The 22,341-nt window shown below is 45.1% G+C and overlaps 1 protein-coding gene across 1 annotated transcript in view; it reads right to left on the bottom strand.

The window, feature by feature from the left end:
* LOC135405118 (amyloid-beta A4 precursor protein-binding family A member 1-like) overlaps positions 1-22,341 on the bottom strand; it is a 92,772-nt gene that overhangs the window by 8,390 nt on the left and 62,041 nt on the right. Inside the window, exons 5-7 of the mRNA XM_064639826.1 lie at positions 14,681-14,713; positions 13,629-13,715; positions 7,785-7,970 (exon numbers count right to left, since the gene is read on the bottom strand). Coding sequence (XP_064495896.1) covers positions 7,785-7,970; positions 13,629-13,715; positions 14,681-14,713 — 306 coding nt within the window. The remainder of the gene's footprint in view (positions 1-7,784; positions 7,971-13,628; positions 13,716-14,680; positions 14,714-22,341) is intronic.

Below are 22,341 nucleotides of genomic sequence, written 5' to 3'. Positions count from 1 at the left end.
ACCAGTCAGTCTCACCTCTGTGCCTGGTAAGATCATGGAACAGATCCTCCTGGAAGTTATGTTGAAATATAAGAGAAAACCAACATGGCTTTGCCAAGGGTAAATCATGCCTGAATAATCTAGCAGCCTTCTATAATCAAGGGACTGCATCACTGGACAAAGGAAGAGTTACGGATATCATCTACCTGGACTTCTGAAAGGCTTTGATGCTGTCCCCCACAACATTCTTGCAGCTAAATTTGAGAGATATGGGTTTGAGGGATGGACTGTTAAATGGAAAAGGAATTGTCTGGATAGCCATGTCCAAAGAGGCACAGTCAATGGCTCAATGTCCAAGTGGAAACCAGTAACGAGTGGTGTCCCTCAAGGGTCCATACTGGGACCAATACTGTTTAATATCTTCATTAATGGCATAAATAGTGGGATTGAGAGCACCCTCGGCAAGTTTGCAGATGACACCAAACTGAGCGGTGCAGTTGATTACCTAGAGGGAAGGGATGCCTGCCATCCACACAGGCCTTGACAGGCTTGAGGAGTGGACCTGTGCTAGCCTCACAAAGTTCAACAAGGCCAAGTGCCAGGTCCTGCACCTGGATTGGAGCAACCCCTGTATCAATACAGACTGGGGCATGGCAGGATTGAGAGTAGCCCTGCAGAGAAGGACTTGGGGATCCTGGTTGTATGAGAAATCGGCAATGTGTGCTTGCAGTCCAGAAAGCCAACCATGTCCTGGGCTACATCAAAAACAGTGTGGCCAGCAGGTTGAGGGAGGGGATTCTGTCCCTCTACTGTGCTCTCATGAGACCCCACCTGGAGTGCTGCATCCAGCTCTGGGGGTCCCAAGATAAGAAGGAGGTGGACCCATTAGAGCGGGTCCAGAGGAGGGCCACCAAGATGATCAGAAGGCTGGAACACTTCTCCTATGAAGAAAGGCTGAGAGAGTTGGTATTGTTCACCCTGGAGAAGAGAAGGCACTGGAGAGACCTTATTGTGGCCTTTCAGTATAGAAAGGGGGCTTATAAGAAAGACAGAGGGAGATTTTTTACCAAGACCTGTAGTGACGGGGCAGGGGGCAACAGTTTTAAACTGAGAGAGGGTAGGTTTAAATTAGATATAAGGAAGAATTTGTTTTATTATGAGAGTGGTGAGACATTGGAACAGGTTGCCCAGAGAAATTGTAATCCAAGATGCCTGTGATCCAAATGGTAATGGAATCTGACAACATGCTATAAAACAAAGCGTTTCTGAGGCAGTAGGAAATATGAGCAACAACCCGTTCATATGGTGACTCACTCGATCCCCAGTAGCAAACACAGGATCATAAGCGATGCCACGGCCCTAGTGGACTGCCAGGGACACTTTGTGTCATCTGGCAGCAACAGCCAATTGTACAAATGCCTTTTGAATGTGGGTAAGAGTCAGGTTGCTCCATGGGTCCACCAATGGTACTGTGTGTAGGAGTAAATACCCTTTCCTGAAGATTTTGCTACCGAGGAGTCAGTTATTTTGCTTTGGAAAGGCTTCCCTGCCACTTTCTCAAAACAGTGCTGTTCTCTCCCCCCCCCCCCCGCATTTCAGAAGCTCGCTCTCTGATATGTGAGGAGACAGCAGATGCCACAGGGCTTCACATCCAGTGCGGAGAGAGGGGTGAGCAGAGATAATAAAACTCGAAGAAGAAACAGGAGGCCTGTCTTTCTCAGCCCCAGCGCTGCTTTGCAGCCTGGTGCAGGTTTCCTTTATAAGTTTTTAGCGTTCTTGTCTTCAGAATAAACCCTTTTTGGGTTCTTTCCACTGCCATGGCATTTTTGGGGGTACCTGTGTGTATCTTACTACACACTGTGATTTCACAGAATTATACTGTACATGAATAATGTGGGTGGCATCTTACCTACACTGCTGATATCATTCAGGGGCAGGGTGTTGGTGGTCTGTCTATGCTGCCGATAATGGTCAAGGAGCAGGGTGTCAGTAGGCAGGGTGTCAATGTCCCATCGTTGGAAGTGTTCAAAGTCAGGCTGGAAGGGGCTCTGAGCAAGCTCATCTAGTGAAAGACCTCCCTGCCCATGGGAGGGGAGTTGGACTAGATGATTTTAGAAGGTCCCTTCCAGCCCAAACCAATCTATGATTCTATGATTCTAGCTTCTACCACCTGCCATTGGTGGTAGAGGCAGGGATGGGTAGAAAAACAATGGTACGTTAAGGGAAAGCTCTGATCTCTGTGCCAGGCAAGGAAGCAGCTGAAAAGAGCAGACTAGTGGAATCCGTTGTGAGGTGATCAAGGTAAACTTGGAGTGATATACATATTGTTTACAAGTGGAAAGCAACATGGCATGAGCATAGAGCTGATAGGAGCAGTGCAGGAAACTGAGTGTGGAACAGTGCTGTGCATAACCAGAGTGCTGAGTGCAGGAAGCACTGTGGACTGTAGGGATGCTGGTCACAGTGCGGAATGAAACTGCCCTCTGGTGTGTAGTTCTGGTTAGGGGGAAGGGGAGGGAAAGAGGATGGGAAGACCCCATAGCCTACAGTGCTGGAGATGTGGGAACAGAGTTAAGCTGTGTTTTCTCATGCAGTCCAATTCAGGCCCCAGTAAGGAAAAGGTTCCCAATCCCAACTGTTTGTATCATATCTACTCAAGTTAACTCTAAACCTGTTGATGATGAAAATATGATTACTGGCATTCATTGAAAAGTTCAACAGTACAGAGTCTGGACTTCCATTATTTTTCAAACTTTCAAATCAAAACAATTTGATGGCAAGAACACTCATGCTAATACACCCCAGTAGGGAGTTGGCCTTCCTTGTCACAAGGGTACACTGCTGCCTCATGGGCAACTTGTTGTCCATTAAGACCCCCAGATCCTTTTCATGATGTTCCTCTCTGCCCATTTCTCCTGAATGTTGAAGTCTCTCTGAATGGCAGCACACTCGTCTGGCGTATCAGCCACTCTTCCCAGTTTTGTAGCATCTACAAACTTGCTGAGGGTACACTCTGTCCTGTCATCTGGGTCATTAATGAAGATGTTAAACAGTATTGGAGCCAGTATCAACCTCTTCACCACACCGCTGTTAACCGGCCTCCAGATAGACTTTGTGATGCTGATCACAACCCTTTGAGCCTGTCCCTTCAGTTTCCAGTCCACCCAAATGTCCACTTGTCTAGTCAGTACTTCATCAGTTTGTCTATGAGGATGTTATGGGAGACGGTATCGAAAATCTTACTGAAGTCAAGATAAACAACAGTCACTGCTCTCCCCTCATCCACCCAAGCCAGTCACCTCATTGTAGAAGGCCATCACATTGGTCAGACGTGAGTTCCCCTTCATAAATGCACGCTGGCTACTCCCGATCACCTTCTTGTCCTTCATGGGCCTGGAAATGGTCTCCAGGATTAGTTGCTCCATCACCTTCCCAGAGATCAAGATGAGGCTGAACAGGCCTGTGGTTCCCTGGATCCTCGTTCTCGCTCTACTTGAAGATAGGAGTGACATTTGCTTTCCTCCAGTCCTCAGGAACCTCTCCCGATTGCCATGACCTTTCAAAGATAATCGAGAGTGGCCTTGCAATGACATCAGCCAGCTCCCTTGGCACTCATGGGTGCATCCCATCAGGGCCCATGGACTTGTGTTTGTCCAGTTTGTTTAAATATTCCTTAACCTGATCCTCCTCCACCGATGGCAAGCCGGCCTTGCCCTGAACTTTCCCACTCGTTTCAGGGACATGGGATTCCTGAAGGCAAATCTTACCAGTAAAGACCAAGGCAAAGAAGGCATTGAGTACTTCAACCTTCTCAACGTCCTTTGTGACCAGGTCCCCATTCCCATTCATCAGAGGGCCCACATTTTCCCTAGTCTTTCTTTTGCTGCTGACGTACCTCTAGAAACCTTTCTTGTTGCTTTTCATGTCCCTCACCAGATTCATCTCCTAATCCCATCTCTGCACACTTGGATAGTGTCTCTATATTCCTCCCAGGTCACTTTTCCCTGCTTCCACCACCTGTATGCTTCCTTTCTATGTTTGAGTTTAGTCAGGAGCTCTTTGTTCATCCATGCAGTCCTCCTGCTGCCTTTGCTTGAATTCCTGCTCTTTGGGATGGACTGTTCTTAAGCTTGGAGGAAGCGAACCTTGAAAATCAGCCAGTTCTCTTGGACCTCTCTTCTCCCCAGGACCATCTCCCATTGGATGCTTCCATGCATATTCCTGAACAGGCCAAAGTCTGCTCTTCTGAATTCCAGGGTTGTGATATTGCTTAATTCCTTGTTTCCCTTCTCTTGGGATCCTGAACTCTGCCATCTCATGGTCACTGCAGCCAAGGCTGCCCCCTGACCAGTTCTTCCTTGTTTGTAAGTATGAGGTCCAGCAGAGCACCTCTATGTCAGCTCCTCAATCACCGGTGTCAGGAAATTGTCGTCAATGCACACCAGAAACCTCCTTGATTGCTTGTGGCCTGCTTGTGTTGTCTCTCCAACAGATATTGGAGTGGTTCCATTCCCCTATGAGGACCAGAGCCTGTGAACATGAGGTTTCTTCCGTTTGTCTCTAGAAGGTCTCACCTACTTCTCCCTGATCAGGCAGTCTATAGCAGACACCCACCACAGTGTTGTCCACATTGGTCTGCCCCTTAATCATGACCCATAAGCTCTGAGCTGGTTCATCACCCATCCCTACTCCGGGCTCCATGCATTCCTGCTACTCTCTCACATAAAGGGCAACTCCCCCTCCTCCCCTTCCTGGTCTGACCTTCCTAAAGAGCCTGTATCCATCCACTGCAGCACTCCAGTCATGTGAGCAATCCCACCATGTCTCATAGCCCTGTAACTGCACACAGAACTCTAATTCCTCCTGTTTGTTTCCCATGCTGTGTGCATTAGTGTGCAGACACTTCAGGGAGGCATCCAGCTGTGCTGATTTCCCAGTTCTGCCTGGTAGGCACTTTCTTTTTTATGTGGTTACCCTTGGCATGGGCTCCCTTCAGCCCCGTTTTGTTGATTACGAGGTCCCTTCTGTTCCCATTACCCCACACACTTTGCTTGCCAACCTGATCCACCCCTTCCTTGGGTGACTGTTGGTCACTCCCTCCCTTTCCCGTCCTTCCTAGCTTACCCCAGACTGGCCAGCCTATTGGCAAAAAAGCTTTTGTCCCATTACTCAGGTAGATCCCATCTCTTCCAAGGAATCTTCGATCCTCAAAGAGGGTCCCATGGTCATAAAAACTAAAGCCCTGTTGCTGACACCAGCTTTGCAACCTATTGTTGGACTGCAGGATCTGTCCAGTCCTCCTCAAGCCCTTACCCCTCACCAGCAGGATAGAGGAGAACACCACCTGGGCCTCCATGCCTTTGACCATTGCTCCCAGAGCCATGTAGTTGATACTTTCCAGGTCACCCCTGGCAGTGTCGTTGGTGCCCATATGGAAGAGCAGCAGGGGGCAATAGAGCCTCTCAAACCTCGACTCTCTTGCGACAGCATCCTGGATCCAAGCCCCCAGCAAGCAGAAAACCTTGTTAGATGACAGGTCAGGTTGGCAGATGAGGATCTCCATCCCCTGCAGCAGGGAGTCTCCCACTACTACTGCTCGCCACTTCCTCCTGTTTTTCCTGCATGTCTCGTGTCCAGCTGGCTTGAGGGCTTTGTTGGACAAAGCTCACAGACCCTTGTCAGCTATGAGGGCACTGACTCTATCCTGTGATTGCAAATTCTGAAGTGGAGCAGGAGCCTTCTCCCCGGTGCCAGAAGTCACAAGCTTCCAGCCTTTGACATCACAAAAGTCTCAGAGATCTGGTTGACCTCTTTCTTACCATCTCCAATGCTGTGCAGTCTTTTGACCTCCTCCTGCAGCTTCTTAACTTGGCGACACAGATCCTCAATGAGCACACAACTTCTGTTGACCAGAAGACTGTCTCCCCAATGCCCTGGCCTCGGCAAGAGGCCCCAGGCACCCCCTGCAGAGTTGCATTCTCCTTCTGGTGCCCTGTCTGGGTTGAAACCTCTGACGTTACAGGGTCAATTGTTCCAGTGGTTGCTGGGGACCATGCCCTATGGTGTATCATAGAATCATAGAATTATTAAGGTTGGAAAAGACCTCTAAGATCATTGAGTCCAACCATTAACTGAGCACTGTCAAGTCCACCACTAAACCATGTCTCTAAGCACCACATCTACACCTACATCTTTTTTGAACACTTCCAGGGACAGTGATTCCACCACTTCCCTGGGCAGCCTGTTCCAATGCTCAGCCACTCTTTCAGTGAAGAAATTTTTCCTAATATCCAATCTAAACCTCCCCTGGTGCAACTTGAGGTCATTTCTTCTTGTCCTATTGCTTGTTACATGGGAGAAGAGATTGACCCCTCCCCATCCACAACCTCCTTTCAGGTAATTGTAGAGAGCAATAAGGTCTCCCCTGACCCTCCTTTTCTCCAGACTAAACAACCCCAGTTCCCTCGGCCACTCCTCATAAGACTTGTGCTCCAGACCCTTCACCAGCTTCGTTGACCTTCTTTGGACACACTCCAGCAACTCAATGTCTGTCTTGTAGCGAGGGGCCCAGAAACTGGGCACAGCATTCGAGGTCCAGCCTAACCAGTATCACCACCATTGCTAAGGAGGTATATTCTGTTCTGAGCAGAGTTGCTAGTCCCGTTCTTTGCATCCTTCTGTGCAAACTGCTGCATCTGTAGGCTGTTTCTGCTGGCAGTGTTCTGCAGCACAGATTTAATTGAGGTTGGAAAGGACCTCTGGAAGTGTCTGGTCCAACTGCCTGCTCAAAACAGGGCCAACTTAGAACAGGTTTCTCATGGCCTTTTCCAGTAATGTTTTGGATATGTCCAAGGACAGAGATCCCACAACCTCTCTGGGCCCTTGTTCCAGTGTCTGACCACCGTTGTGATGAAAAACTATTTCTTCATATCTAATTGCAATTTCCGTTGTTCCAACTTGTTCCAGTTGCTTCTCACCCTAACCCTGTGTGCCTCTGAGAAGCCTGGCTCTGTCTTCTTTACACCCTGCCATTAGCTAGCTGTAGACAGTAATAAGATCTCCCCCAAGCCTTCCTCTTCTTAAGGCTGAACAAAACCAGCTCTCTCAACCTTTCCTCATATGTCATGTGTGCCAGGGCCCTAATCATGTTGGTGACCTTTGCTGGACTTGCTCCTGTTTGTCCATGTCTTTCTTGTACTGGGGGGGGGGCCCAAACTGGACATGATACTCCCTTATGCAGTCCCACAAGTGCCAAAAAGAGGGGGAAGAATAATTTCCTTCGTCCTGCTGGTGCCCCTCTTGCTAATGCAGCCTAGTATGGGGCAGGCCTTCTTTGACACAAGGGCTTACTAACCTCAGTATCAGGACAAATTATGGAGATCACACTAAGGGGTTGGTGGGAATAATTTCAGCTACTCTTTCTGAAACAATCATATCAGAAGTGAACACTAACAAAGAAAAATAGCTTAAAAAACCCTATGAAAATATTCTTTTATGGATGCTCCTTCTTACAGATCCTGAGCTGATATATGTAAGCTGTGGGAACAGTGTTCTTTTAGAATCTGCTCCTAATCGTCTCTAGGAAAGTATTACATTTACTTGAAAAAAAAATAAGTTCTATAAATATTGAATTTGAAGGAAAACACAGGTTCCATCATGCAAAGACAGAGCAAGTTCTACTTTGATTAAATATTTTTATGCAATTAACAAGCAAGCCAAGTGAGGTCATTGGCTATGGAGTTTCAAGCCTGTCCAGATGTGCTCACATTTTACCTCCTAGAAAAATCACAAGATAAAATCCTTACATCCTCAGACTCAAAGATGTGGCAAATCATTTTGTATGGCCTTTTTCCATCTTCTGAGGCATGAGATGCTTCCACACTGTCCTGGGAATTTGATCGTGGCATTCGTCTGCGAGTCATCATGACAACTATATTCCCTATATCTGCAATGTAAGAAATGGTGCTCAGAGGATGATCCATCATAGTTTCCTGGAGGATAGAAAAAAATGGTATCAGATGCTATTTTAAGCAAATTTTTATTGCACTTTTAGTGTTTTATAAAAAGATTAATGGGAGTATGGCACCTTTATTAAGTAAATGTCTACTGTAATGATAGGTAGAATTTCAGAAGAATTTGTGATGGAAAGCTAGTACTGGTCTCGCTTAGGAAGACTGCAAAATGCCTTCTCAGACTGGTAAGATGTTTTTCCTTCCTTCTGCATTTCGGATAAAGTCACAGGGAGAAGTTGTGAGCAAGCTGTCTCCCTGGTATGCACAGAGATAACATGTTTGCAGACATGCACAAGGCATCCTTGGGCCAGAGAGGGTGGGGGAGGAGAGAGAGAAGATACAAAAAGCCTTAGAGAGGGCAGGGCATTTCCTTTTTTCCCCTGGAGGCCCAGTGCACAGCATTGTTAAAAAATAGTCCTTGCATCTGAAATAAACCTTTTTTTAATCCTTCCACTCCCTTGGCATTCTGGGGAAGAATAATCATGACTAGGCTTCGCGAATGAAGATTTGGGAAGGGCACTACCCACGTTTGTTACAAGTGCGCTGGCGGCTAAAAAGGCCAATATGAGATAGACAACTCCGGTTGCAAAAGGCACAGCAGAAGGACTCCTTAAGTGGTATATTCTGCAAGACACAATTCTTTCTGCGTTATCTTTTCTCCTCAAGAGTGATCCTGTGTGCTTTCTCAAAAGCATCAGCAGTGTTAACGATAGTGTGTCTCTAGGCCACCGGATTGGAGGCCAGAGTAGACCAGTTATGTTGATCAATATGGCCAAGACGGAGATGTTGTTTCAGGGAGTCCTTGTATCTTCTCTTTGGGGCTCCTCTCTTGTGGCAGCCGGTGGTAAGTTCACCATAAAGCATGATCTTAGGGAGGCGGTAGTCCTGCATCCTTGAGATGTGTCCTGCCCAGCGCAGTTGTGTTTGCAGCAACATGGCCTCAATACTTGTGATTGCTGCTTGTTCCAGAACAGACGTATTAGTCACATAATCTGACCAGTGGATGTATAGAATTGTATGGAGGCAGCGTTGATGGAAGTGTTCTAGGAGTCACAGGTGGTGGCGGTAGATGACCCATGATTCGGATCCATATAAAAGAGTGGACAGCACAATGGCCCTGTAAACACTGATCTTTGTACTTTTCTTCAAGTGTTTATTTCGCCAAACTCTTTTATGGAGCTTTCCGAAGGCACTATATGCCTTTGTTAACCTGTTGTCTGTCTCTCCATCAATTTACCATCCGAGGAGATGAGGTTACCTAGGTAATTAAACTGCTGGACTGATTTGAGCTGATTCGCCAGTGGTGATATGGGGATGAAGGAAGACTTCCTGAGGTGCAGGTTGATAGAGAACTTCTGTCTTCTTTAAGCTGACTTCCAGCCCAAAGAGCTCAGCAGCGTCTGCAGAGCAGGATGTTAAATGCTGCAGAGCTGCTTCTGTGTGGGCGACAAGGGCGGCATCATCAGCATAAAGCAGTTCCTTGACAAGATGGTTTAAGGTCTTAGTATGGGCCTTCAGTCGCCTTAGGTTGAATAGGCTTCCATCAGTACGGTATCGGATGTAGATACCATCCTGATCATTGAGGTCTGCCATGACCCTTTGGAGCATCATGCTGAAAAAGATTGTGAATAGGGTTGGTGCGAGAACGCAGTCTTGTTGCACAACATTGGTTATTAGAAAGGGCTCAGAAAGTGCATCGCCATACCTGACTTGGCCGTGATGATCCTCATGGAATGAGATGATCATTTTAAGGAACTTGGGGAGACATCCTAAACATTCCAAAATCTGCCATAGACCTTTTCTGCTCACAGTATCGAAAGCCTTGGTGAGATCAACAAAGGTTACATAGAGTCCTTTGTTCTGTTCCCTACACTTCTCTTGCAGTTGTCTGAGAACAAATACCATGTCTGCGGTACTTCTGTTGGCTCTGAAACCACATTGGCTTTCAGGTAGAATTCCTTCTGCTATAGCGGGTATTAGTCTGTTCAAAAGTATTCTTGCCAGGATTTTGCCAACAATGGAGAGCAGAGTAATACCACGGTAATTTGAACAGTCTGATTTAACTCCTTTCTTCTTGTATAAGGTGATGATGACTTCATCACGAGGGTCTGATGGTAGTTTGCCTAGTTCCCAACAGCACACCACAAACGTGAAATTTAGCATGGAGTGCTTGGCCCCCATGTTTCCAGACTTCCGGTGGAATTCCATCAACCCCAGTTGCCTTGCCAATTTTCACCTGCTGTATGGCATTAAGGGTTCCTCCCAGAGTGGGGGCAATATCCAATTCATACTTCACCAGTTGCTGTGTGATGGACTGAATTGCTGAGTCTTGAACTACACGGTTAGTACTGAAAGGAGTCTGAAAGTGTTCAGACCATCGATTCAAAATGGAGGTTTTATCTGTCAGAAGTGTTTGACCATCTGCGCTGAGTAGAGGGCTTTGGACCTTGTATGTAGGCCTATATGATGTTTTCAGAGCCTCATAGAATCCTCTGTGATCACCAGTATCTGCACATAATTGAGTTTTTTTAGCTAGATTGATCCACCACTTGTTCTGGATGTCACAGAGTTTCTGTTGGAGCTTGCTGCATGCAAGACGAAAGGCTGCTTTTCTTGTGTGACAGGATGGCAGTGCAAGGTGTGCTTGGTGGGTGGTTCTCTTCTTCCTCAACAATTCCTGGATCTCTTGATTGTTTTCATCAAACCAGTCCTTGTTCTTCTTGAAGGGGAACCCTAAGGATTCTTCAGAGGACTGCAGGATGCTGTTTTTAATATGGTTCCAAAGTGTTTCAGGAGAGGAATCTATGGAATGATTTTCAAGCCTATTTTGAAGATTTGCCTGGAATCTGTCTCTCACTGCAACTCATTGGAGATTGTTAACTTGGATTCTCCTCCTTGGGATACTGCCCCTTTTAGGTTTGAACTTAAGATTGAAGTTAAGTTTACAGTCCACAAGTCGATGGTCTGTTTGGCATTCTGCACTAGACGTCACGTGGCTGTGATGGACATCACGAACATCTCTCCGTCGCACCAAGACATAATTGATGAGGTGCCAATGCTTAGATCTAGGATGCATCCAGGTTGTCTTCAGACTATTTTTCTGCTGAAAGATAGTATTTGTGATGGTGAGCTGTTGCTCTGCACAGAATTCTAGCAGAAGGTGACCATTATCGTTGCAGTTTCCAACACCATGCTTGCCTAATATTCCTTTCCAGTCTTCAAAGTTCTTTCTTGCTCTGGCGTTGAAATCATCGAGGATAATGATCTTACCATCTGCAAGAACCCTTTTGGGTAAGGCGGTGCAGGTCGATGTAAAATTTATCTTTTTCAGCAGGGTCAGCTTGGAGAGTTGGGACATATATACTAAAGAGGACAACGTGTTGCTTGTTGTATAGTGGAAGGCGTAGGGAGATAATGAGATCAGAATGACCTGTCAGCAGATTTTTGAGTTTAGGAACAATAGTTTTTAATCATGAAACCAACTCCTGAGAGATGCCTTTCAGTTCTGGGTTTACCTGACCAAAAGAGTGTGTAACCGCCACTGTGTTCTCTAAGGCTGCCTTCCTCGTGGAGACAAACTTCACTGAGAGCAGCAATGTCGATGTTGAGATGTGATAGTTCGTGGGCGATTAGGGCAGAGTGATTCTCAGGACGTCCACTATCCTCAGTATCAAGCATGGTTCTGATGTTCCAGCATGCGAGAGTTAATTTGGGTATACTTTTGAAGGCAGGTGTATGCCTTTGTCTTTTGATCTTCATGTGACCGCATTAGTAGAAGATGCCTGTTGGCCGCGATTAACCAACCGGGTGAAGGGGCAGATGAGCTTTGTTTAGGCCACCTTTTCTAGGCCCCTCTCCGAGTGGAGCAAGCAGTGCTGTCCTTGAAAAGGCTGCTTGGTCATTCAGGGTGCTGCCCAAAGAGACTGTCATCTGTGGTCAGTCTCTAACGACCAATGTCCTGAACTGCCTGCATGCAGGGTTGGGTCTGTGGCTCCCAGTGCACCTTTCACCTGCCGTTTCGACCCTCGCTACAGGGCTTTATAAATGTGGATATCACCCTCGAGCCTGCGCAATGGATTTTTTAGTTGAGACGCAGCATGCGCAGAACTGGGCCCACCCTTTAATCCTAAGGTTCATCTGCCAGGGTCTAGCAAGCTTGGACTCTGACAGCGAGATCCTTAGGACGTAGGTTTGCTTAGAGTATCCTTATCTTAGATGGATGGCCTTACAGGGCTAAGAGAGTTCCATCTGCCTGGGTTTGGAGTTAGAGTTGCCCTTCTCCTAGGATGATTGCCAGAAGGCTAGTGAGCCCATCCTGCCCATGAACATATTATATCTGACCCTTCAGTCTTGACCTGTCTGGCATGGGAGACCCTGCTGAAGGCATGTACCACCGCCAGCATAGCTCACAACCGCATAGGGGTACACAGACTTCTTTCCCACTAAAACGGTTAGGGCAAGACTTTCACCCCCTACTTTTCTGCCACCCATCTATACTCAGTGTCAGGGAAATACTCAGGAACATCCCTTTCATGATGCAATAAATATATCCAAAACATACCGAACCTGGGCAGTAGCCGCAGGTGAGCCAAAAACAAACCGCTCCAGCTCCCGCACACACCCAGGGCTTGGGTACTTCCCAAGTCCCCAGCTTGGCTGAGACCACCCATCCCGCCAGAGGAACCCACTATCCACCCCGACCTTATCCTCCCCCCACCGTGTTACCACGGATCTTCCCACACACTGCTCACCTGCGACACACCATACACTCCATATGGGACTGCCCCGCCCACCCTCCCGCCAGTCCGAGGACCCCCATGGCCCTCCCGACATCCCTCCCCTCCCACAAACCTCTGTGTGCTCCGAGGTTCCTCCTCTCCTCTCCCACGAGGGCGCAGTCCCTGCTGGAGAAGCTCCCCCTCTCCTTTCTCCCTGCTGGGGGCTGCCCCGTGGGTGCCCGGGCGCCGCGTGTCCGCGGTGCATGCCGGGGGGGCGCTGCGCGCCCGCCCACAGTACACGCTGGGGGGGGGCTGTGCCTGCACTTTTGGCGCACGCCGGGGGGGCGCGCAGCGCCCACCTGTGGCGTACGCTGGGGGCTCTTGGGAAGAATACCTGCGTATGTTTTACCTTACACTACAAAAAGGAAAAAAAGCGTCTTGTATGAAAGGAGGTGTCAAGAGGAACCAACAACCTCACTTTCAAAAACAAACAAACAAAAAGCACATTTTGAAAATGTGGAAAAGAACACAAAGATTTGGGTATCTTGGCCTGAATACGCAACATGCAAGGATTAAGAACTTCGGATTATTTATCACAATGAAATACTTTAGACTTGTCTGGGGACAATTGGTACTTGTCATATTATGGTACTAGACTGCCTAGAATGCTGTATAATGTGAACAAAGCTTTCTGCTTTGCAATTAGCATACCTGCCAAATCTGTCAGACAACTCTGATTAATTCCATGTGTGATGTGGTTCTTGAGCATAGGTTTCTGACCAGGAAGTCTTGGAGGAAACTATAAGAGCCAGCACTCCACGAAAGTCAGATTTTGGCAGGTAGATGAAGGTCTATTTCAAAGGACTATTATTATGATGCTGACAAGGCTTGATCTGCAAAGGTGCTTCTTTGTCCATACCTGTGTGTCTGCATTCAATACTTTTATTCTCTGTGTAGAAATGAAGAGGTCCACTTCAGTCACAGGTTGAGATTCACCTTCTGGAGCCTTCAAATGAATGGAATACAGACAATAACATTAGGTAACACCCTTAATAATTATATTAGATCACAAACAAAAAACAGGCACCAGAACAGCAATTCAAAACAAAGTATTAGATTGCAGAAGCTAAAGATAAACAAAAAGATATGGAAACCTTGTGTTAGATATGAAAGTGGGTAAGATGCAATTTGTAAAATTTTTAATCACTTAAAAACCACTCTGACCTCCCTGTCCATACAGGGACTTAACAGTGACTGCTCAGAGTAATGGGAAAATGTGTAACAGAGGTGCAATTTTAAATAACTTATAGCGCAGTTTTGCCAAGAGAATCTTCACAGTCAGTCAATAGGCTATTAACATGCTAACTCCCTCCAGAAGCAAATGCTTGCAATTTTAAATGCCTTTTAAAAAATCTGATAGCTGTTTAAGAACTCAATAATCATAACATATTACTAAAATATGAGTCAGTCAGCATATAATTGTGTCTATATCTTTTTCCTTTATTTGACAGAGCTGTGAATCAAGAAAAACACTACCTGTGTAGGAATAAAAAAGCACTTTTTTTTACTTTACCATTTTACAGAATAAAACCTTTGACATATAAATCCTATTTCTTTGGCATGCGTTTTCAGCACTACCTGTATCCCTTTGGTAAGTCAAATCTTTACCCTGTTTCTAACACAAAATGGCTAATGATAATGCGTTTTCAGTACTACCTGTATCCCTTTGATAAGTCAAATCTTTATGCTATTTCTAACACAAAATGGCTAATGATAAGCAATGGCTAATGATGGCCAACCAGGCAACTGATTTCTGAGAAATGTTAACTGATATGGTAGCTCAGAAATAAACCTAAAAAACCCCCTTACGGAATGCAGAAAAGAAAAGCACAAAATAAAAAGGCAAAAAAACCCCAACAAAGCAAACAAAAGAACAGACATAACATCAATCTGATGGTGGTTGTACTGCACCTTCTTCCTGCCTTTGGCTAATTTCTGGGCCATCTGTTTAGCATGTAATAAACAGAGATGGAAAATAAGTTAGACAAGAACTTGCAAACACTCAAGTCTAACAGGAATATATATGCTAATGCCAGGGCTCAATCTATTAGTTGCTCTGAATTAGTCTCTGCTTTGATTTCCTCTTTTACTTTTTGGTTTAAGAAAAAAAGAGCTTCATGTTTATCAGTTTTTAAAAAGTTGAGAGAGATCTGCATCAGAAGAGTATATAAAAGGATTTTTTCCCCATTTAAACATTACTCTGAAGAAACAGTTTCCTCCCCCACTCTCCAAGAGTCTTTCCTCATTTACAGCAGTACAATTTAAGAGTGGCTTGATGCCTATGAATTCTACATTGGGCAATTCCTGAGGATGTCTCATTAGGTTTACAGAGATATCTTCTGTAAACTTACTTATTGGTTACCAAATCTGAACCTGGATAAAACATCTATTCATGTTAGTTGTATGTGTATATTCTTAGACCTGCATAATAGCTTATTGTATGATTAGTGTGTAGATATTCGTCATCTTACTAGTATAATCTTAAGTATAGGTGGTAGAGGTTAGACAAGATGGAGTTCTTGTCATACTTCTAAAAGGAGGGACTGATGCCTATGGATTTTTTTTATTTTTAGCTTTTTGTCGATTTTAGAAGTAGCTGTAGTTAACTCACACTTTAGCACAGTAGTTTACACATACCCAAACCCTTTTCCCCATTTCATATCGAACCTTTGAAATTCCTTTAGTTTGTTTAGACTTCCCTCAAGGTAGGCCTTCATTCTAAGAACATTTGCACCCTGGCTTGAACAACAAGATACCCCACAGACAAAGCAACCTTCAAAACCCAGAACTTTGGAGGAGCTCCAAGGACTGGAGGTGCTGTGATGAAGAGGAAGATGAGGAAGAAGGAGTCCTAGAACCCCTGACTCAATTTCCAGAGGGGTGTGCCAGGGGCAGAACTGGGAGGCGGATAGATCTGGAATTGGATGGACTATACCTTAAATTGTGTAACCCCTGGACACATGGCTCGCACACGTCTCTGTACCCCCATGGTGAAGGCCTTCTATTAAAACTGCTCTTTACCTTATCTCTACTAATAATTGCCTTGTGAGTAATTTTTTGGCTCCCAATCTAAGGCAACAGGCTCTTCCAAAGTAAAATCAGCATCAGATGCAAGAAAAGAATCTCACCCATTGCTATTCCCACTTTTTCATATTTAAAGAATTTAAATACAAATTACTTAATGGGCTCACACACATGGAATCATAAATCTCAAATCATGCAATCTTTAATCAAAGCACAGAAATATATTAAATTTTCCAGGAAAAAAAAATAGAAGTTATATCTGACTGAACCCTTTTGCCCCTAACTACATCTCCTCCTATGCAAATATACCCATGCATTTGGAGACCAGGTTTCTCCTTCCTAAGGATTTTTCTATTATCATCACATTGTTCCAACAATGAGGAAGATAATATACTTCATAAACACCAGAAATTGTCTCTTATAATGAAACAGTACTACTGTACCTCTAACTGCTTTATACCCAAAGATATTTAATCATAATCCCATGAAAATCTCTTATGTACTATTATTGTGACAATGACAGTGATTGAAAATAAGCACCATTGCCATTCCATTGCTTTGCAGTTGATTAAAATATAAGGCCAAGGACTCTAAAGACCTGATCTTATGGATCCGCTTATTGAAGAAATGCAAGATTCACCCTACTGGGAGATATTCTTTCTACTTCCAAGATGAACATCTCTTCTCAGATAATTAAGTTAACAGGTTGTTGTGGATTAGATTTTCTTGTTGATTTTTTCCATGTCATCGCAGGGGACACCTCCCCTCTTTTTCCCTCATGAAGGGCTAGGGAGCAGGGGGGGGAAAGATGGAGGTTCCTGTGGGAGATGCCGCAGGAGTCATGGGGGGATAAAAAATGGATGGTGGGATGCAATGCCCTCTTTGGTTCCTGGGACTGCAGCCGAGAGAGGGTCTCTGGTCTCTGCGCCCCCCCGCCACAGCCTCCCCCTTTCGACTGCCACCACCTCACCACTGCACGGCACCAGCTGGACCCACACTGTCTCTGCCCCAATGCCAGTGCCTTTTGACCGCCACTGCCTCACTGATGCCCAGCACCATCTGGACCCATGCTATCTCTGCCCCACCTCCACTGCTGCCACTGCAGCTGCACTGTGGGGACTCAGGAGCTCCCCCTTGTCAACTTCTCCACATGTTGCCTGCACGTACCATCGTGGCTTTGCCCTGGCTACATCATGACCACATGACCGTGCTGGGACTGTGCTGCCATCTCAATGACACAGAACCAAAGGAGTACTCTTAGGTGACATTTTCTATGTTATTGTTTGGTTGTTGTTTTGCTCTGGTTTTGTTCTCTGTTTTCAGTAAATTGTTATTAATTTTCATACTCCACTTGAACACCTCATAATTTCAAAAAATTGGGTTTCTATTTCATCAGGGGTCCTGCCCCTTGGGACACATTGTCAATAAAACCAAGATAATATTTTAGCATATCCCAATGTGGGGCATTGACAGGAAAAGTAGAAAATTAATGTTTTCAGTAATGCATTTCTGTACTGGATATAGAACCCCTCAGACATCTTGTTGTTCGACTTATTCCTGTTTACTTGGCATGTATTCCTGCATATGTATTTCCCATTCATAGGTGTTTATCTCAAAATGGGTTCTAAAACCAAGGCAGCTGTGGCTATTTGGGCACACTATTTCCTGCCAGTTTCTCACTGAGCAACCCCTATAGGTGGTGGGGGGGAGGGTGCTGCTGCTAAGCACAATCTTTAGTACTCTAAATGGTCCCCTGAGCAGGATAGATTGCTGACACAGGATTTTTTCTGCTTCCTGTAATGCAATAGTGACTACAAACAACCCCTTTTCCCAATCAGAATATCTCTTTTCATCATCTTTGAAACTCCTAAAGTAGAATCCAATGGAGCGAGGGGGACCCTCAGGCTCCTTTTGCCACATATGGACTGATAAGCCATGGAAAGCAAAACCCCATTCTACAAGGAGAGGATCTGTTAGATGCATGCCAGCTTCAAAAGTTAATAATTTCAAGGCCTCACTCTGTAACGGAGTCCACTCCTATTTTGCTCTTTTACATATCAGATTGTACAAGGCCCATGCAATAACTGAAAAATCAGGAACGTTTTCTCTAGAAGACCAATATTCCCAACACTTGTTGCAATTCCTTTTTGTTCTCTGGTATCTTTACTTGCTCCAGCTAGGTTAATATTTCAGCAGGGATACAAACAACACCCCCCTTCCACCAAATATCTGAATTTAACTTCAGGAGAGGGGCGTTGAATTTTGTCCTCTGGTATTTGTAAGCCCACACTCTCGAGGTGTTTAATAATGCAACTGAGTATTTCCTACTCTGTCTACATCTGGACCTCTGATTAGTACATCATCAATGTATTGATAGATCCTTACTCCCTCGTCTATTGGGATTATAGACAGTTCCTGGTCCAGGGCATAATGTGCCAGTGTGGGAGAGTGGCGATAACCTTGTGGTAATCGAGTAAATGTGTATTGTATTCCCTCACAAATGAAAGCAAAACATTCTCAGTCATTTTCCTGAAGTGGGACCATAAAGAACATATCTTTAACATCAGTGGTGGTTAAAATTGGATGAGCTTATTCCTATATTGTGGCAATCGATTCAGCAATGTTAGACACTGCTGCTGTCAAAGGTACTGTATTGGCATTTAATTTCCTGTAATCTGCAGTCAGCCTCCATTTCCCCTTTGGCTTTTTTATGGGCCATATGTAAGGAGAATGAGTGGGAACAATTATCCCATCTTCCCCTAAGTCTGATATCACAGGGGAAACCCCTTCTCTGGCCCCCAAAGGAAAAGGATATGGTTTTACATTAATTATCTTTGAAGGAGGTGGGGGGGGCAGCTTGCAGGAGACGAAGTGATGAAAAATTCAAACCAAAAGTCCACTGCTTGCCCTTGTCATCAGTCCAAGACTTGCCTTTTAAGATGTCTAAGCCTAGCAAATTAACAGGGAATGGACCAATGACCATTAATATTTCAGTGATGTTGACTTCCCCTGGTAGCCAACATTTTACTTTAGTGGTTGGTTGTGGCTGCAGGTTACCAAATGCATCTGCCATTATGAGTCCTTTTTTATCAGGCACAATGCCACATCGTACAGTATCATCGGTGTGCAAAGCAGATATCTGTGGCCCTGTGTCAAGTTAAAAGGTCACAGGGGTCCTGTGGGAACCTATAGGAAAGGTTATCATCATGTCCCCAGATAAGTTTTCTGTGAGCCCTCTAAGGCATCTCCATTGCCCATCCCCCAGCTCACTTACTGGGGATGGCCTGAGGAGTTTCTTGACTCCTGCCCACTTAAATCAATTAGTGTCCCAATAGGCAGAGCAGCCTCAGGGGAGCCTGTGGACAGGGGAGGGTTTGTCTTGGATGGAGAATTCGCCCAATTTTCAACTAATACCTTCAAATTTGCATTAGACTGGTTGTCCATAAGGCTTTGGGGAATGTCCTTCTGTATGCCTTTAATCCAGAGGGTATGTCTTTCCCTTTTTGCTAGCGTTTATTCCTTTTGATGTTGTGCTCCCCTGGGGAGGGGTTTTCTCACTTCCTTCTCCCGGTGAGCCGCAGCAGTACTTTGCCACTCAGCCCAGTGGATGGAAGTCTTAGACTCAATTTTAGAGGTAATGGGTTAGGGGGCCCAAAACGCCTGCCATAATTAATCAATTCCTGGGCAACCTCCCCCTACGTTCACATTTTTTCCCTCAATCTGCCTGAGGATATCTGATCGAGGGTGGAGTGTTTACTGTCATCAGCTAGAGCAGAGCAGATCTGATCCTGCAAGTGAATTCCCAGATTCTTTAATGATTCTGGAAGACCTCATGATATGGTTTGAAGTTGGCTCCCTGCCAAGTCTCCAAACCTTACCACAAGAAGTGTCCCCCACCCCCCCAACCTCAGGGAGAAGAGGGAAAGAAAAAAAACAACCAAGAAAACCGAAACGAGAGAGAGACAGCTAAAGCAATATATATAAATATATTTACACTTATATTACAGTTATATACAATTGAAATATATATACAATTTTACAAGGGAAAGGGAAGGGGAAAGGGAAGAAAAGGAACAAAACCAAAATAAAATATATATATATCCCGATCAGTAGCCCAAGATCTAGCAACTAAAAGAATTAGCAAAAGACTTACTACTCTCCTTGGGACAACGGAGAGTCACACTGGAATGATCGCCGGCAACCTCCATCTCCCAAGGTCGACAAGGCCTTACCAGGCCTCGCTCCCCAACACGACAGACTCAACAGCAGGGAACCTGCACCTCCAAGCCGCCGGAAGGAAAGAGAGCGAAGGCCTTTCCTCCTTTCTTCTTATAGCCTGGCTTATGTAAAAATCGTAGGGAATACTGGGTAAATCTGGGTCCTTCCTTGGTTACAAACTGGTCACCAAGGAAGGCCTAGATCAAACTACCACACCTCATATTAGTGGGGTCAAGTGATCTGGATCCACTGGCATAGACATCAGGGAACCTTGAGCAGATTCCAGAATGCGCTGATGAATTAATTGAAGGCAAGTAGCCTTTTGGACACCTTCAGTCAATTGATCCATAGAAGTTACTATGGCAATTGGATGACCTCTCTCCAGGGGACTCAGCCCCCCTGCCCAATAGGCAGGTCTTTGAGTGAGGGACCAGGGAGCTCTTTTATTACCTATGGTTGAGTCCAGGGCCCCAATATCCCTTTGACTCTGTATCAGTTAGCATAATTCGGTCTTCTCCTGTAAGGGAGACTCTCCACAAATATTCTGCTCAGACTCTTTCTGAGTGCAACTATATTCCTTTTGTAATTTAGTCAATTCAGTAGGTGTATAAGGTATTTCTTTGGTAATTATGCAAGGGAAAGCCTCATTTGTTTCCTCATATTGATATTCTGTTTTAATCAACAGCTGTAATTTTTTCATATCTAATTGGTCTAAAAGTTAAATCTTGTTGAGGATATAAAGGCTCATTATGGATTCCTCTAGAATCCATCCTTTCCAAATGCTCAATGAGAGCTGTTCTGAGCCTTTCAGAGTAACTCCACTCCTCTTCTAGTTGATCTCGTAGCACTAGTCTTGCAGAGAGTGTATAGTCTTTGCATTTTTGCTGTTCCATTGTGATTTTTCTATTATAGCAGCAGTCAAGGCTGCTCCCAGTACAGCACAAAGGACAGATTTGCCTTTTCCTGGTTGCAATCTTCTTGCAGCTCGTAAACTAGTTATGCGGTTTGCTACTGCCTGCTCATTATCCCAATTTTCCGGTGCCCATTTCACCCCTGAGGGAGCAGGGCAACTATCAAAATTTTCAAGAAAGGACAACAAAATATTTTCTTTACATTGGCCACTCAGGACAGTCATCTTTTCCAAGAATTCCCACAGAAAAAACCACACAATCCACAGAGAGAACTTGGCAACTTAATACACAACTTAACACACTATGTCTGACTTGGAGGTGTGGAAAAAAAACCCTGTAGAAGGAGCCTCACAACCCACAGAGAGCAACTTCACAACTTAATATGCAACTTAACACACAGCCTCCCACTTGGAGTTGTGGAATTATTTAACTCACAGAGGGAAACAAACATACTATAACATACTTATTGTCAAAGGCACTTCAGGGTCAGAGATCATCATCCTGCTTCTGACACCAGTTAATGTTAGGATCCAATTATTAAAAGATGCCTCTTCCCAAACTAAAGTGCAAATGAGACTATATGCCAAAGTCAATAGTATGGTTTTATTTAACAGTAAATATTAGAGAGAGAGAGAGACAGAGAAAGAGAGAGAGACAGAGAAAGAGAGAGAGATAGAGAGAGAGAGGAAAGGGGAGGGGAGAAAGAAAGGGAGAGAGAGAGACAGAGATTAAGTAAATATATATATCACCACCACGTGGATTCCTTCTTCTGGTCTTCTCAGTGGTGAGGGTCCTGCAGTCGTGCTTCTGGGGTACCACTTTTATACAGTTCAAGTCCTGGATATTCACAGGGGTAGATGCCGTTCCCACAACTTGGGTTGGCATGGGTGTAAGCAGTTGTTTTCTTTCCCACAGCTTCCATAGTGCAATTTTGTTTCCAGTGTGTGAATTCCAAACCTTCACCTCTGTTTAAGTTTGTAATTAACGCTTTCCTTTCTCACAGTTTCCCACAGTGGGAACCTTGTTTAGATTTGCCTTACCAGGCCTGGTTCCTGTTGTTGCCAGTCTGTGCTTATCACAAGTTTCTGTCATGGTGGCTTACCTTATGGGAATTTCCTTCTTTGACAGTGTTTTGAGACAATTCATTGCATTCTTTAAGTCCCGTCACTGTCCCAGGATGTGGGTATTAACCAGGGGTTCGTAAGGGAGTCAGAACCCCTTCATCTCTGGACGCAGCCTTCAAAAAGTGTAAGAGAGAGGTTTGCTTACAGAGATGACCTGCAGGGACATCCTTTTTGCACCTGGAAGACCATGGAAGAAGCGATCCAATGCCTGAGAGAAATGGCACTGTTAGAGATACTTTTCACAAGGGTCAGACAATCCAATAGTGACCCCGACAAGGTCAAGTGTACATCACAG

This window comes from Pseudopipra pipra, chromosome W, assembly GCF_036250125.1.
Source record: "Pseudopipra pipra isolate bDixPip1 chromosome W, bDixPip1.hap1, whole genome shotgun sequence".
Taxonomy (NCBI): Eukaryota; Metazoa; Chordata; class Aves; order Passeriformes; family Pipridae; genus Pseudopipra; species Pseudopipra pipra.
The sequence above is the reverse complement of the archived record's forward strand: the minus strand, read 5'-3'. Positions and strand labels throughout refer to the sequence as shown.